Source organism: Ammodytes marinus, assembly GCF_949987685.1.
Source record: "Ammodytes marinus genome assembly, chromosome: 22".
NCBI classification, from domain to species: domain Eukaryota; kingdom Metazoa; phylum Chordata; class Actinopteri; order Uranoscopiformes; family Ammodytidae; genus Ammodytes; species Ammodytes marinus.
In genome coordinates, this window is record NC_137226.1 from 7,888,251 (window position 1) to 7,904,304 (window position 16,054).

Genomic DNA, 16,054 nt, shown 5'->3' on the forward strand with positions numbered 1-16,054 from the left:
ATTTAAATGTAGACGTGTTGGCGAGCAGCACATCTAATCCAGTTTAGGGGATATACATGTGACCAAGATTCAGACAGTGCTGCCTAAATTAAGTAAAATTAAGGCATTAAAGGATTGATTTTAGGAAGGAAATGAATTTCCACAGTGTATCCATTAATGAATAGATCGAAAGAAGTTGCTTGGCCACATGGTTTCGTATTGCAAAATGGCAAATTTTATGTCCACACATTTTAAAAAAACCTACAAGCTGACAGCTCTGATAATGTGGGCATTTTTTACCTAAACTATCCACGTGAAGCACTCCTTGCACACCTAACACAGGGCCGTCCCTGACTCTTTGGGGCCCTAAGCAGGGTTTGGTTCTACAAATCTATAATTCAATTTGTAAGATAGTTCTCTCACTTTGTTATTGAACAGATATTTGAGAGGTAAAGTCCACTATTTTAGCCATGCATGGGAATGGGATGATTTCCACAAATTTGTCCCAAAATTAATTTTACACAAGAGCAGTACGCTTTTGTTTAGGAAGAGGTAGCCTACTTTTATTTCACTATCTTATGTTGTTAAAAACATAGGCTACGATTACAGTTGGTTATAAGTTATGACAACTGTAAAAACACCAGCAGGAATGTTTGGTCCTCAGATCAGGTGGATTATGCCTTTGAGGCTGTTGCTCCTAAAGAAAAATAAGTATTTTCCAAAATGATCTGGTGTGGGAACAATGCCAAAATATGTGAAGGCCCTATTTCACCTTTGTCTCGTTGACATTTCAGAAGTTGTAAGTAGGAATTGGTGGGGTAACTGCATGTATGAATAATGTCATCATACCTCCTTCCCATTTATTTTTTTGTTTTACAATTTTTATCACAGTGTTAATATTGAGTGGGTTAAAGCCTATAGGTCCATGGTTAAAGCTGAGAGGGTTAAACCATAGACTGTGGGTTAAACGTAAACCCGCCTCTAGGACAGGGGATGTGACGCTGCTCCTACATAACAGCAACACGCGCACTGTCTCCTCCGACAGGCAGACACCTCTCATTCACTTTACAGATCACCAGCACTTTTACATATTGGAGCAACGAACGACCACTTCTTTTCCAACATCGTCTTTTTCTTCGAGGTAGAAAGGATAACTGTATCCTATCTTTTTATTTATTTATTTATTTTATTTTATTTTCATAGCCCTTCCTCTATAGCCACAGCTGGAAAGTTGCTTCCCTCTGGTCAACGTGGGCATCAGCTTCCTAAGGTTTGCTAGCTGACGTTAACTCGGTTTATGAAAATGGGCTGAGAGTTGTTGTTTTTTACGCTAAGCCGAGAAGCTGCGGTATTTAAAATACAGTGTTGACTGTCAAAGGGTTTGGGAAAGCTTGCTTTACACTCTAGGGAGCGTTTTCCCGACGCTTGAAGCTAAAATGAGCTAATAATGCTAAATGCTAACGTTGCTCCCACATGTCTGCAGCCTGGTCGCAGCTCATGTCTGCACTGCCTAAAGTTCACTTGCATGTACATTAGTGTTATTTTTACTACACCTACACCACATGGAACGAATTTTATTTTAATGAAGTAATACCAAGATTGATTTGTTGTTTTTAAATATCTGACAATGACAGTTGGTGACTATTTAGTTAAAATGATGAAGCATGTGTGTACACGTCTGTGCTTGTGCAAACATTAATTTTGTGTCAAACAATGACTCATTAATTAACATACAGTATCCCTTAACTTTTGAGTGAATGTATCATTGACATACGGATGCTTGTCGTCAGGTGAAGCTGTTTGATATCGGCTTGCTGCTATCCTTGCAGGTTTTAATCGCCCCCAGGCAAATAGTTAAACTATTTGGGAGTGACAACGTAAACATTATATTCATGTCGTGTGGTGACACTAATGTGCTTATTTAGTCCAACTTGCTGCGTTAATTTGCATGCACTGAATTTACAGCACCTGTCCACAGTGTCCTACACATGTTAGGACTACTATCGACCTGCACACACGTCATGTTTGGCACGACGCCCTGAACGCAACACCAAACCCTATTCACGAAATGTGACAAAATAATCTTTTCGTAACTCTTACATTGTGGTTATGTATAGTTGAAAAAAAGCTTGTAACACATATTACATTAAAGCAGCCGCTCTTCAATTCGGCTCACATTGTACGCTGAAAATACTGCTCATTGTTATAAAATGTCAGCTTTTAGTCTTGGTGTACCAGCTATTGCCATACCACTCCTCCAAAATACACTTGTGTTTGCTAGACCGTGATGGGTGGCGGCAACTATAAATAAACGGCACGATGCTACGTTGTCGCTGTACCTTATAACAACAAAGGCGCCTCTTGAGTAGCCTGTTTAATTAACTACGAATGTGTAGAGCAAGCATCTAATATTTGCTACCTACTGATAATATAATGTAGGTCACCAGGACAGTAAATGGACAGTGTCGCTCCAATTGAGGTAAGACATTTTAAGGAAAGCGTGCTTTGCACAATGTTTCTATTAAACCTTTACATCACATGTTGAAAATATTTTCTAAAAATCTTTCCTAAACGGGTAGCATTAGTGGTTCACATAATTGTTATTGTGTGATGCGGCCATATTTTACTGCGCACGCACTGTTGTCATTTGCGGTATGTGCTAAATTTATATTTAGACATCCTATTATTTTTAGATGAAGGGACATATATATCTTTCAGCAACCTTTCTCATCATAAAGTATAGGATTGCTTCATACACTTATTGCTGTACACGTTTTTACAAGTTCATTACCGGGTTATTAATAGGCCTACTTTTTTTATTTTTTTTGGCAAGCAGAGGAAACAGTTGCTGCTTGCTTGCACCTGCCGTTGGCTAGGGGGATGTTGATGTTGCTATGGTTATGTCTTCCTGTGTGAAGGTCACTCAAGCTCTGTTAGTGCCTGAAAAGGTGGGGATGTCTTGTGGTCTTGACTTACAGGGCATCGTAGTTCTGTTATTTGATTAAACATCTGTATTTAAATGTTGGCTGGTTGGCAGTTTTTGAAATTGCCTCTCATTATTATTTTCCAGCATGGCGGATTACCTAATCAGTGGTGGAACAGGCTACGTCCCTGAAGATGGACTCTCGGCACAGCAGCTTTTCTCGATCGGAGATGGGCTTACATACAAGTAAGTTTCCCCCATGTATGACAAATTAGTTTTTTGTTTTTTTTAATCGAAAATCTAAAGTAATTTAATTCAAAGTAAGGTCTCCTGATTTTAAAACCTCACCTGCGCGCAAAGGTGGGTGAAGTGTACGTAGCAGTGCTTTGTAATGGCCAACACATTTTGAACCAGCAGATCTGACCAACAGTGCGTTGTCTCCGACGGTCATACGGCTGAAGAGCTATGCTCTAAAGGAGATGGGTTGACTTACAAGTGAGTAAAACAGTCGTTTTTAAACTGTTTTTAAACTGTGCTGTTAAGAAATCGTATGTCTCTCCAAATAGTGAACCCATAAGGGGGAAGAAAATGTCCTGTCCGTCTAAAGAAACTTACCTTAAGAAGCAAACCATGCCAAAATCTCCATCTGGTGTCATGCCAGTGCATGAAGGCAGAAGATACATGGAGGGCTTGTTGGAATGATCAACTTGGTCTTGGTCATGGGGATCTAATTTGCTTCCTGTTGACATAATAACTGCATTATTAACTTTCTCTAACCATCAAAGTGCACGACCTGTCCTGTGAATGCAGCATGCGTGACAGAACAGCTCATGCACTTTCTTACAAGTACTTTGCTTAGATTTTAAATATTACTTATAAAGCACTAATTTCTCACTTCTTAACTTAGCCTCACTTGGCTCTAAGCATTCTAGTGACAAACAAGAAATGCTTTTTATTTCAACTGATCATGCATTTTATGAAATTTTCTTCACTAATCCATATAATCACCTTTTTGTTTGTTTTTAATCACAGATAACTAGACACTAAAGCATTGTGCAACTCAATTGAAGCATGCCATTTTCTCTTTCTAAAAAACACTTCCTAAATCATTCACACTGCTTTTCCTCTTGAATCGCCACTGTTCCTATACCAACCGCTACAATCAATGCTTAAGATGCCCTCTCAGCGTTCCCTTAAAGACCATTAGGTAATGTACTATTCTATATATGTGGTGTATGGCAGACCAGAGTCTATACTGCATCGTTGTCGACACTGCAAAACTACCGTCCATTTGGATTTGATAATTCAAGCTCAGTCGGAAGTGTTTATCAGCAGGGAAACATCCTTGACTCCTCACTCTAATCAAGCTGCTCCTATTTACAGAAACTAATTGAATAGGAAGCGTAACGTTTTTTTTAAGTGTGTCCACGTGTGATTGAATAACGTCTCCACACTGTAACGAGGTGCATCACGACCAAAGGAAGGTTTGCGCACATGATGGCCTGAATTGACATCATGTGGACTGCAGGAGGGACTGGGGGTTAATGAGGTCAGTTTTGTTTGAGGATGAAGCAGTCTGCATCACTCCTTTTTTCAAACCATTTGTCCTCCGTCTGAACCCCTTTTATAATTCAACGTGTGACATATACAGATAGCAGGGGCTAGGGTTTCAACTCCTATATACGCCAAGATTTCTCAAAAGCAGATTTTACATTTCTGTCCACTTTTCTCGCATGTCTTTTGATATAAATCTGAATGTCCAAATCTGATTAGCACATAGACACACAGCGACAGGCACTACATCCCAAAATTCAAGCAGGATATTGTTTAATTATTGGTTTGTGAGTGAAAGTGCTTCTTGCAGTATCGTGACCTTCAAACGGAGGCAAACATCATGTCCTGGTCAGAAACTGTGCACATGACCGTAACACAAAATACGTTTGATCTACAACGCTCCTGAAATGTCTTATAAAGTGAAGATGCACAAGTGTTTTTATCTGAACATAGACAGGCGTGGTTGAATTATATTTTTTCTTGGCTGTTAACTACACACTATGAGGGGAAGGAGTGAACTACCCCTCATACTGTACATGGAGGAACTGTAAAATTACACCTACAGAAGATCCCCGTCATTAAGTTAAAAAGTGCCATTATCTCAGCAGCCTCTCAGCCTTTTTTTAAAAAATGTCCATAAAATCTGTTTTTTCCTTGTTAAAGGCTGGTTACTTAAAATGGTTACTTTTAATATTAATGCATGCATTTTTAAATATGAATCACTGCTGATCATTTTAGACCTAAGGCAATAATAAGAGCACACATTCCTGATTGTTGTTAATATTATGACGGAGCTACTGTAGCAAACGCATTCCTGCTGCTAACTGCAGTGTAACAAAAGGATTCTGTAAGCATCTTTGGGCATACAAACCACTGGGTGCCACACCCTCAAATAGTGTGATGTATTTTGTGGTCCATGACGTAGAATCTCCACCGATTTTTATTTCATAAGCCCAGACAGGGACATCTGTACAAGCGGAGTAAGACTAGTTGTTGCCTTTGGTTGTAACTTGAAACACTCCCACTTAGCATCATGCATTTGTCTACATCATTCAAATGGAAAACCATAATAAGGCATCACCAAGCCAGTGTTTTTTTTGTTTTTTTTAGCAATTCAAATCCACAGAACGATGAGCTCTGATGTAGTGCTGACTCTTAGTCAGTAGGATCCAGGCCTGTGTACTGTAGCTGAGGTTTGTGGCTGCTGGTAAATGCTAGCAGCTGTGTGCCCACATTGATGTTTGTGTGGGTGTTTGGGCTCTAAAGTGAGGGGAAACAAACAGGACTACTCCCTTACAGTGTCCAATTAGTGTGACTATTTCAGACTTTTCCTTTCCCCCCACACCCACACTGAGGCAGCAGGTCAGCCCTCTACCTTCACTCTCAACTATTTTCCTCATTTAAAGGTGGAGTCAGTGATTCCGGAGATCTCTTGTAAAATTAAAATGGTCTCAAAAAGTTGAATACCTCCTCACGATCCGCTACCTGCATGTACTGTATGTACACTGAAAAAATGTAATACCCAGCCTAGGCTCTGTTAACTGGTATGTAAACAAAGGGGGACAATTGTAACTAGTTAACAGATCCTGAACTGTTTTTTTTTTTATTCAGCGCACACACAGTACGGACAGTTTGCAGATTGTGAGGTGATATTCACTGATTTTGACATAGTGACTACAAGCTTCTCCAGAATCGCTGATTCCACCTTTTTAAACTCTACCTATGTCCACCTGTGATGCTGCACATCCATGTTTTACAGTCTCTCACCCTGTACCTTCCTGTCTGGTTTTCTCCCAACATCCACGTGGCTCACAAAGCGTCCCTTATTCCTCCTCCTTCCCGTCTGTCTTCACGCCCATCCTCACAAAACCACAAAATACACAGACTGGTTGGAAAGCAAACACTCCATTCCTGTGTCTAGCTCTTTTTCCCCCACTCATCTCCTTCTGACTTTCATTGTGTTTATACAGGCCAAGAGCTGAGAGAAATCAATTGTGGCTTTTAACCAAGCACAGGACGCACCGAGCTAGACTCAGGGCCTCTCCGAATAGTCTTTTTTGCATAGGAAATTTCCTTTCCTATCGAGATGACCCGGAAGTACTCGGCGGATAGGTGATTCGAATTCTCAAAATGCTTAGGAAAGGCATAGGAAAGGAGCCTCGATTCATCCTTTAACCCTCCTTTAGCATAGGTTACTCCGGACCAACCTATGCGAAAGGAAAGGAGATAGTGGTATCCCATAATCCTTTACGGTGGCAATATTTAAAGCAAGAGGCCACCGCCAGAGTTTACCGACTCTACACGAATACGAACGAGAGGTAAAACAGAAGAGAAGAGAGGAGAGAAGAGAGGAAGATTTAACTCGGCTAAAACAAAATACCCTCCCCTCCCCCTCCCCCATAAAGATAATAAAGAACTCATAAAAGACCAACATCATAATAGTTATTTTCGTAGCACATCATTTACACCATAATAAAATACCAACTTCACATTTAATGAAGTTACTGGGGGCAGTTCATTTCAACATCAACATAAGTGTAGCCTCTTTTTCATATGGGAGAATCACTCCCATATGAATTGGGATATATGGGAGTGATTCTCACTCTGTTGGCGACAACCTGATTAAAATCAATATGAAAAGAACGCATGGATCAAACGAGCGCTTGTTGTAGTAAATTTTCGGAGAATAGGCTAGTGTAGTTTCACGCTAGTGACTCACGTCAGCAAAACTTGCCGTCGCGCAATGACGTCGGTTTGGAAAAGTGGGGTCGAATTCATTTGAAACAGTGCTGTCTTTTCCTATGTTCGATAGGAAGCACCTTTCATCTCTCCTTGACCCCGATGACGTTTAGGGGTTAAGGTATAGGAAAGGAGGCTTATATGTTAGGAGATTGGACTATTCGGAGAGGCCCTCAGCCTCTGTACACCGCCCCTATGGCCCCTGGAAATACACTGGGAACGATGAAGAGACCTTAAAGGTGCAGTCAGCGATAATGGAGAACGGTTGTTTGTCAAAATGAGTGAATATCTCTTCACGATCCACTACCTGTTCGTTATGTGTGCGCTCGAGAAAAAAAATTGTGTTCAAATGCAGCCTAGGCTCTGTAAGCTGGTATGTAAACAAAGAGGGTACACCGTAGCTAGCAACATGCCCATTTAGTGAGCCTAGGTTGTGTATTAACACTTTTTTTCTTTGTTTGTTTTTTTGTCACACAGTATGGACAGGTAGCAGATTGTAAGGAGATTTTTTTTTTTAAGTGATTTTGCAACAAGCATTCTCCAGAATTGCTGACTCCACCTTTTTAAAGCATATCCAACAATAGGTCGCAGGATGTAGTTGAAATTGCTATACAGAGGGACATGAGATAACAGATCTCAAATCCTGGTCCGCAAACTAATAAAGTCTATCAGATATTGCATTCAAAATTCAATGGACATTCTTTGATGTTCTAAAGGTTTTTATTCAACCTTGTGTCGTGTGTGTTTACCCAATTGTCCTTGATATTGTTCAGTAATTTTCACATTTGCTTGTTTTTCAATTCACCCCATTTTTACAGTGAGCCACTCAAGTCCTGTGCTTTGCTTGGAGCTGTTTTTCTGAATGTATTATTCCATTTGTTATTCATGTTGGTTTAAACATAAGTGTGTCTGTGTTGTTGTGCTTTAAACCTCACAGAAATGCTAAATCACATAATCCCCTGACTTTGCATTTTATTTATGTCTTCCAGCGACTTCCTGATCTTACCGGGCTTCATCGACTTCACCTCAGACGAAGTGGTGAGTGCGTGTTTTTGTGCGAAGGGCATATTTGTGTACAAAAGGGGCCAGTGAGATCTGTTAAAGATTGTTGCACTTAACTGTCACATCTGTGAAGAGGCCTGTCCCGGGTACTTTGAACATTTGACAAGTCCAACCGTTCCTTTCAGTTTCTTACACTCCCAGTCAAGATGATAAACGTGGCAGTGTCGTCAGATTATTACAGACAGTGGAGTCCTATTTCTTTCTTTCTTTTATTTGAACAAACCTCCCTTCTCTTAGACCAGACATTTGCTAGTCACGGCTCTTGTGAAAAACATTTTTGTTTTTTTCCCCATTTCAACCCACCAGCATAATTTCTTCTCTCCCCGCTGCCATGCTATTTTTGCCCTACGCGGTCACCCACTCACTGGCTTGCTCCCTCACCCTTGTGTTTACATTGTGTGTCAGTCGGCTGCTCCTCTCTCGGGCAGATGAAGGCAGAGTTAATCTCAGGGCTTTCGATAGAAATCGCAGAAGGTTTTAATATAATTGATATCTGTAATCTCTCCCTCATTGCCTTCGCAGTTAAAGGGAGCTCTCGATGCTTGTCTGCCCCGCCATGTTGTCATGGTTTAGTCATCTCTCCACACAGTCTAACTCTTGCCCTAGTTTTTTTTCCTCACCGGATAGTGAGCCCGTTCAAGCTCAAATAACACAAAAGCTTCTACATTTGTCCTCAGTCACCACTCCAAATGGTGCAGTTCATGTTTACACAGTGACTCAGTGGATCACATTTTATTACAAAAAATCCTTTATTACATGTAAGAAAACACATCATATCTTGTACTGATGAATTTGGAATTGTACTGGAATACATTTTGAAAACAGACAGGTAGTTGAACATTGCAATTTACATTAGTTAGCTTGTATGGTATTAGGAACATGTAAAAGGAACAACTTGTGCGTGGAGCTGCAGTGGGAAATTCTTCGGGGCGCATGATGTTATTGACATTCTTTCTGAACTCTCAGTTGAATTTAGCAGGTTAGTGCAGTTAGTGCTCTCTAAATGGAGAAGTGGTGTTAGTCCATTTGTACGTCCCTTCACGGTGAACCCCTGAGAAAAGCCTTCACAGTTTGTCTTTGGCAAGATAAGGAGTAGGAGGTTGGACATCGTACAGGTTTCCCATGAGAAAGGAATGCCATTATTCTAACACACACAGCTAAAGATAACACAACTGTTGTGGGAGTCTGTAAGATTTGAATTTGTCTGCTGGAGATACAGGAGTAAAGTGACAGTTCTCATGACAGAGGTGGCTTTCTGTCCCTGAGACGAGGGGCTGGGTTTTTGTTTGAAGTCATTACATACAGTATCAAAGATGAACACTAAAGAGGACATGGTGTACATTTTAACTTAAAGAAACTTGTAAGATGCATTTTATTTTGTCTGCTTGAATTGGCTTCACTGCCTTGTGTCCTTTAGTATCAATGCAACAGATTGATGACACAACTGTTTCATCATTTTGCATCTGCCAAGTGTAGGCTGCTCCCTGGTGGTTCATGTGCAAAATAACAAGCCAACTCCTTTCTAAATAAATTTATAATGCGCTCTCTCCTCTTCTTTTCTTTCTCTCTTTAAGGACCTGACATCAGCACTGACCAGGAAGATCACATTGAAGACCCCTCTCATCTCCTCCCCCATGGACACTGTTACAGAGTCGGCCATGGCTATTGCAATGGCGGTAAGACTGGCTTTGCCAAAACAACATCATTTATACATAATGTGTATATAGAGGGCAGCACAGATTTTAATACATTACTTATTTCTAACCTCCACGTATTTTCCGTTTGAATTTATTAGCTAATGGGAGGCATTGGCATAATTCACCACAACTGCACGCCAGAATTCCAAGCCAATGAGGTCCGCAAGGTTAAGGTAAATGATGATTATCATTTATAAGAACTCAACTTTTTGTGTTTCATGTTGTATTATGACAGCATTTTGTAGTAATGCAAAATGCTCACAAATGTCTGATGTTAATAGTAGAATACTTATCATTGCGTTCATTGTCTTTTGGTGTCTGCCATTGCAAACAAACATGCATGTTAAAAACAGTTCAATTGTCCATGTATATGTTATAGTCATTTTTTTGTGTGTGTTTTGTCTGCATGTTGTAGGTGTTTGCTTTGCACTGTTTTTGCACTTATAAAGAGTAACCAGTAGACCTAATGATGACCATGTTTGTTTTCCTTGCAGAGGTTTGAACAGGGTTTTATCACAGACCCAGTTGTGATGAGTCCGCGCCACACAGTCGGGGATGTGTTTGAGGCCAAGACGAGACACGGCTTCTCTGGGATTCCTGTGACAGAGACGGGTAAGATGGGCAGCAAACTGGTGGGCATCGTCACCTCCAGGGATATCGACTTCCTCTCTGACAAAGACAAAGGCAGACCTCTGGAGGAGGTGTGTATTTTAGTTTTCTTAAAAAAAATGTGTGTCTCAATTGAAGAGAAAAGCCATGCTTGCAGCGCTTATTTGATTGTTTTAACATTGAAATGATTATTATCTCAAGGCCATGACAAAGAGGGAGGAGTTGGTCGTGGCTCCAGCTGGTGTTACACTGAAAGAAGCCAATGATATTCTGCAGCGCAGTAAAAAAGGTGAAGAAAAAGTTTATACATACATTTTTTTTTCTGGTTTGCTCTCTTGTGATATTTTATAACCTTACTCTGTACTTCCTCTGGAACCAGGCAAGCTTCCCATTGTGAACAATAACGACGAGCTGGTGGCCATTATTGCCCGGACGGATCTGAAGAAGAACAGGGACTACCCGCTGGCCTCCAAAGACTCGCGCAAACAGCTGCTGTGTGGCGCCGCCATCGGCACCCGGGACGATGACAAGTACAGACTGGACCTGTTGGTGCAGGCTGGAGTGGACGTAGTCGTACTGGTGGGTGTTTCTCATATGACTGAATCATGGTTAATGTACGTCTTATGTCTGATTGCTGGTGTCATTTCAGATACAGTTTGTGTTTAGTGACACTTATAAATTGTGGGAGATTGTTTGTTGTAAGTATAACACTAGGACAATGCATTAAAACGGATACTGTGGGAGAGTGTAAAATAATACAACCATGGAACAAATATGGGGACTGAGATTTCATTAGATTCAATTAACATGTATACATTTTCTTTTATTTTAATCGCATGTGAAATAAGTAATAATAATTATAACATGCATGCTATATGCATTCCTTAGCCTCTATTATCTGTTAGGATTGCTGAATCTTCAGGTCCAGTGCCATTGTACTGAAACCTTGTCCGTCTTTGCATCTCCAGGACTCTTCACAAGGCAACTCTGTGTATCAAATCAACATGATCAATTATATTAAACAGAAGCATCCAGAGTTGCAAGTGGCAGGAGGAAACGGTGAGTTGGTTGAAAAAGGCAAACACCTGAGTGTAGTTTTCTGATGTCTCCATAAAACTGTAGATGGTAAATAAAATGCGACTAACATGTTCAGAACACCAAGTGATTACTGCTTAGCTTCAAGATTTCAGTTAATCATTTTAAAATGGATAATATTAATGCCAACTGATCTTCTATTTAAAGCTAAATTACACACATCAGTGGTTTGTAAACGCATATCAATCCCTTTTACTGGGTTGCTTTCTGATGTCATCCACAAATAATTTGCACACTGAGCATTTTTCTTCTTTTCCCTGACCCACAGTGGTTACAGCAGCACAGGCCAAGAATCTGATCGATGCTGGTGTCGATGCTCTGAGAGTGGGCATGGGATGCGGCTCCATCTGCATCACACAGGAAGGTACTCACCCTTGTTGTTCAATTCCTTCTCCCAAACGGTATCACAATATGTATATAAATGGTCAACGTATAATAAACACTTTGATACGACACATACCATTGTGACTTAGCTGAAAAATTAAAAGATGAGGAATAGAATAAACAGGGATATTGAAGCATACATCTTGAACTGTAGCACAACAGCTGAACCTGTTTTTTTTTAATGTTAGCTAAAGGCTGAAAAAAAGGCTATCAGTTGCTAACGGTAACACATACCCTGAGACCACTCCTAGTTGTCATGGTGATCTACCAAGGCCCTGTTCTGGGTTGCCATGGGGACTATCCTCCCAGGCTCAGACTGGGTCACATTCGCCGACAAGAAGATAAGCTAATAATATCTCACAGTATCTCTAGTAGTTTACAGTTAAAATAAATGCTGCTTTTTATTTTATATGCTATTTTTGTTTGTCCCGAGGGCTGATCCAATGCACCTTTTTTGTTATTTTGTTTTATTTTATATTTTTACATAATTTATTTCCATGAGTCATGTTTAGATATGTTCTCTACCATTTAGTCATGGCGTGTGGGCGACCCCAAGGGACTTCTGTGTACAAAGTGGCAGAGTACGCCAGGCGTTTCGGTGTGCCAGTCATCGCTGACGGCGGCATTCAGACCGTGGGCCATGTGGTGAAGGCTCTTTCTCTTGGAGCATCGACTGGTGAGATTTCAATACCTATAACATACAGAGTGTTGTAAGATTGTAAAAAAGGCCTTGTCTAATCAGCTTGCTTCATTCAGCTGATGAATACTTTTTAAAAATTAAATCCAGTTTTCATTGACGGCAACGACAAAGATGTTAGGTTGGCTAATACACTAACATGGATAACTCTTCCCTGTCCTCCATTCCAGTTATGATGGGCTCGTTGCTAGCGGCAACCACTGAGGCTCCAGGAGAGTACTTCTTCTCAGATGGCGTGCGGCTGAAAAAGTACCGTGGGATGGGCTCCCTGGACGCTATGGAGAAGAGCACCAGCAGCCAGAAACGCTATTTTAGGTATGTGGGAGGCTGAAAATTGTTTAAATGAGAATTATATACCATGAGAAGCTACCACAATGCTGTCATTCCATTTGTGAAATACCCGATTTTAATTTCTTTCCACAGTGAGGGCGACAAAGTGAAGGTAGCCCAAGGGGTGTCAGGCTCTGTCCAGGACAAGGGCTCCATTCACAAGTTTGTTCCTTACCTGATAGCTGGTATCCAGCACGGCTGCCAGGACATCGGCGCAAAGAGTCTTTCTGTTCTCCGGTGAGTAGCTTGTGGTGTGTGTGTGTGTTTGTGTCTTAAGTGTGAGGGGATTTCTAGTTATAATCCAACTATAATGTAACTCTTGTGCGATTTTATATCTTTCCTAGTTCCATGATGTACTCTGGAGAGCTGAAATTTGAAAAGCGCACCATGTCTGCACAGGTGGAGGGAGGAGTTCACGGTCTTCACTCGTAAGTGCCAAAACACACACAAAACTATCTTTGCTTTAATGTAATACATTTGGATACTTGACATACCACTTGGTAGAGTATACTTTGTTCAGGAACAACACATTCTTTTCTCTGTTCCCTCTCCTGTACCATAAATATCACAATTGACCTTGTATTCTTTAGGGTTAGGTTAACTATTCTTGCTGTCATTGTTGTATTATTGCAGTGTTTGTATTTTGTCTTTCCATTTGCAAAAGAAAACACATTCTCCCTTCTTTTAAAAGGAAGTTGTACTGCAGTTGACTTTGTACGCATATGTTCTATACTTTATATTGCATATTTAATTTGTATCGGAGCAAGTGCTGATTCCATTCCGATTTTTGTTCTGTGCGTCCATAGTTACGAGAAGCGGCTCTACTGAGCGGTGGGGGGGGGGACGGAGTGCAGTTCGGCGGTGCACGTGACAAACCCAATCTTAACAGTGACCAAATGTTACCAATCGCCACTTCTGCTACAATACGCACCACACACTACTCTGCCCTCCCTCTGCATCGTATCCACTGTTACAACCCCTCTGATCCAAGCACGCTGCATTGGGGAGGAAAGAAGGCATCATAGCGAAGTGGGGATCTCCAAAACTGAAACCTGACTCTCGACACCTGGGATTTTGCACTCAAGAAGCGGCGCGTCAGGGTTTTTTCCAGAAAAGACATACAACTGTATCTTGAGTATGCAGCCAATCCCATATTCTGTGTGCGTGCTGGTAGTAGTGAGAATGAACTGTGTGTGTGTGTGTGTGTGTGTGTGTGTGATTTATAGTTTAAAATGTGCGTTGGGGCGAACTAAGTGAAGGTGCACTGTGTTTATTTGTCCTTTTAGTACTAGTGAGTCTGAAACATTCTTGCTGCAGATCCCATCAGCATCTTTTTGTTGGCTTCTTTGGGATCCAAGCTTACCAGCACCCTCCCCATCAGAAGCCTTTCACATCCCAGTTCTTAAACTACTACGTACGTGCAGAAAAACAAGACTGAACACGTGGCTCTCTGTGTGCAGTGTGTCGGTGTCATGGCAATCTTTTTTCACTTCTTTTTGTCGCATTTTTCCGTTATCACATGTATTTGCTACTACTTGATCAGTAGCACCTTATATTTCAGCGCATATTGTTTACTTCCTGTATTGTGGATCCTGAGGTCCATTTGCCATGACGATTATCCTGTCAACGTTGTATCCTCCAGTGTCCCCAACAAACGGTAAACGGAACCCAGACCCACAGTCATATACCACTGTGGAATTTAATTTTTCCCTCAAAAAAATCTTGGCCAAATATCTCATCTCGGAACGGAAGTGACCAAAAGCAGGTATGAGGAAAAAAATCTTAATGCATTAAATCAATCAAAACTTGCTGACAATTTCTCAGCCAATAATTTGAATAATTTTCGATGAAACAATCTTTATATTAAACATGTATAGTCCTGGAGGCTTAGAATTGAGCATGAGGTGTTTTTGATATGCATGTTTTTTTTTTTCACTAAGCCAAACATGGCTGTATTTATATTCTGCTTTATTGTAACTGTATACATACTGCCAAGTGTATTTACACTTCCTCTAAAACTTTTTTTTTTCTAACTTTATAACCAAAATTGTCGCCAGAAGTCGCTTATTACCTTGTCACTTGTTCATTCCTGCGTTCTCACAGTTCTCTCCGATAGGCTTATTTTATTCCTGACTTATTTGTTTCTTTTTACCAGAGGTATGCCTTGAAACGGGGTTGAATAAAGGCTGCACATGCTGTACCGTGAAAATGCATAATGCCACACACCCTCTCGCCTCCTATTTCTCACTTTAAATTGGTGTTGGTTGTCATACTGCTTATGTAGGGATAGGCTTTTTTCTAACATTTTCTTACTGGAGGTCCTTTCGCCAGATGTATTTTTTTTTCTTTTTTAATAAAAATGTCCCAGATTGTACGAGTTGAATTGCTTTCTCGAACATGCTAATGTACTTTGCCCTGCACATGGTTCACTTGACTTACAAAAGCTTTGCAATTAGACTTAATTGCAAGGAAATGTACATGGAAAAATATATGGAGAAATATATACCTATTTTCAGTTGGAAATGAGTGCTGCTTGTTTTCAGATTCCTATCTAAAGAAAGGATTCAGGTTTTTAAAATGTCTTATTTGCAAAGTACCGAGTCCTGTTAGTCCATCTAAAAAGCACACATGGTGTTAAGTGAGATATTGGTTCAAAGTTTTAGTGTGTTGGATTTTTTTATGATTTTAGCTTCAATATACTGTAAAGCATCAACAGTTGCCAGAACACAGTGGTAACTTCTGCAACCAACCACTGAAACGATTGCCAAGGGCTTTTTAGATGGATGGAAAAGACTCAGTATTCATCAAATCTGTAAGGGGTTTTTGAGGAATTTAATTTCTGAACATGTTTACAGTAAAATACCCAACAAAGGAAAAGTTGCTTTATGCTGTTCAATATGGTAAAGAAGAATAAATGAATTCAACTGTGTGGATTACTGTCTTATTGAACAATTCAAGTCACATTTTGAAGTACAAGAAAAACAA

General features: G+C 40.4%; 1 protein-coding gene across 4 annotated transcripts; it reads left to right on the forward strand.

Moving 5' to 3' along the window:
- Window positions 1–1,008: 1,008 nt before the first annotated feature.
- impdh1b (IMP (inosine 5'-monophosphate) dehydrogenase 1b) lies at window positions 1,009–15,965 on the forward strand. Of its 4 annotated transcripts, none has more exons than XM_080051142.1 (16): window positions 1,009–1,120; window positions 3,050–3,148; window positions 3,320–3,397; window positions 8,185–8,233; window positions 9,832–9,933; window positions 10,053–10,127; window positions 10,449–10,655; window positions 10,765–10,852; window positions 10,943–11,142; window positions 11,532–11,622; window positions 11,927–12,022; window positions 12,575–12,718; window positions 12,910–13,054; window positions 13,163–13,306; window positions 13,414–13,497; window positions 13,876–15,965. In XM_080051142.1, exons 2-16 carry the CDS (start codon window positions 3,051–3,053, stop codon window positions 13,895–13,897), a joined length of 1,623 nt encoding a protein of 540 aa, XP_079907268.1. In that variant the 5' UTR covers window positions 1,009–1,120; window position 3,050; the 3' UTR covers window positions 13,898–15,965. The 4 variants fall into 4 exon arrangements, with proteins under 4 accessions (XP_079907268.1, XP_079907266.1, XP_079907267.1 ...); XM_080051140.1 differs by having other exon boundaries at window positions 1,024–1,249; window positions 3,317–3,397; XM_080051141.1 differs by having other exon boundaries at window positions 1,024–1,249.
- Window positions 15,966–16,054: the final 89 nt, after the last annotated feature.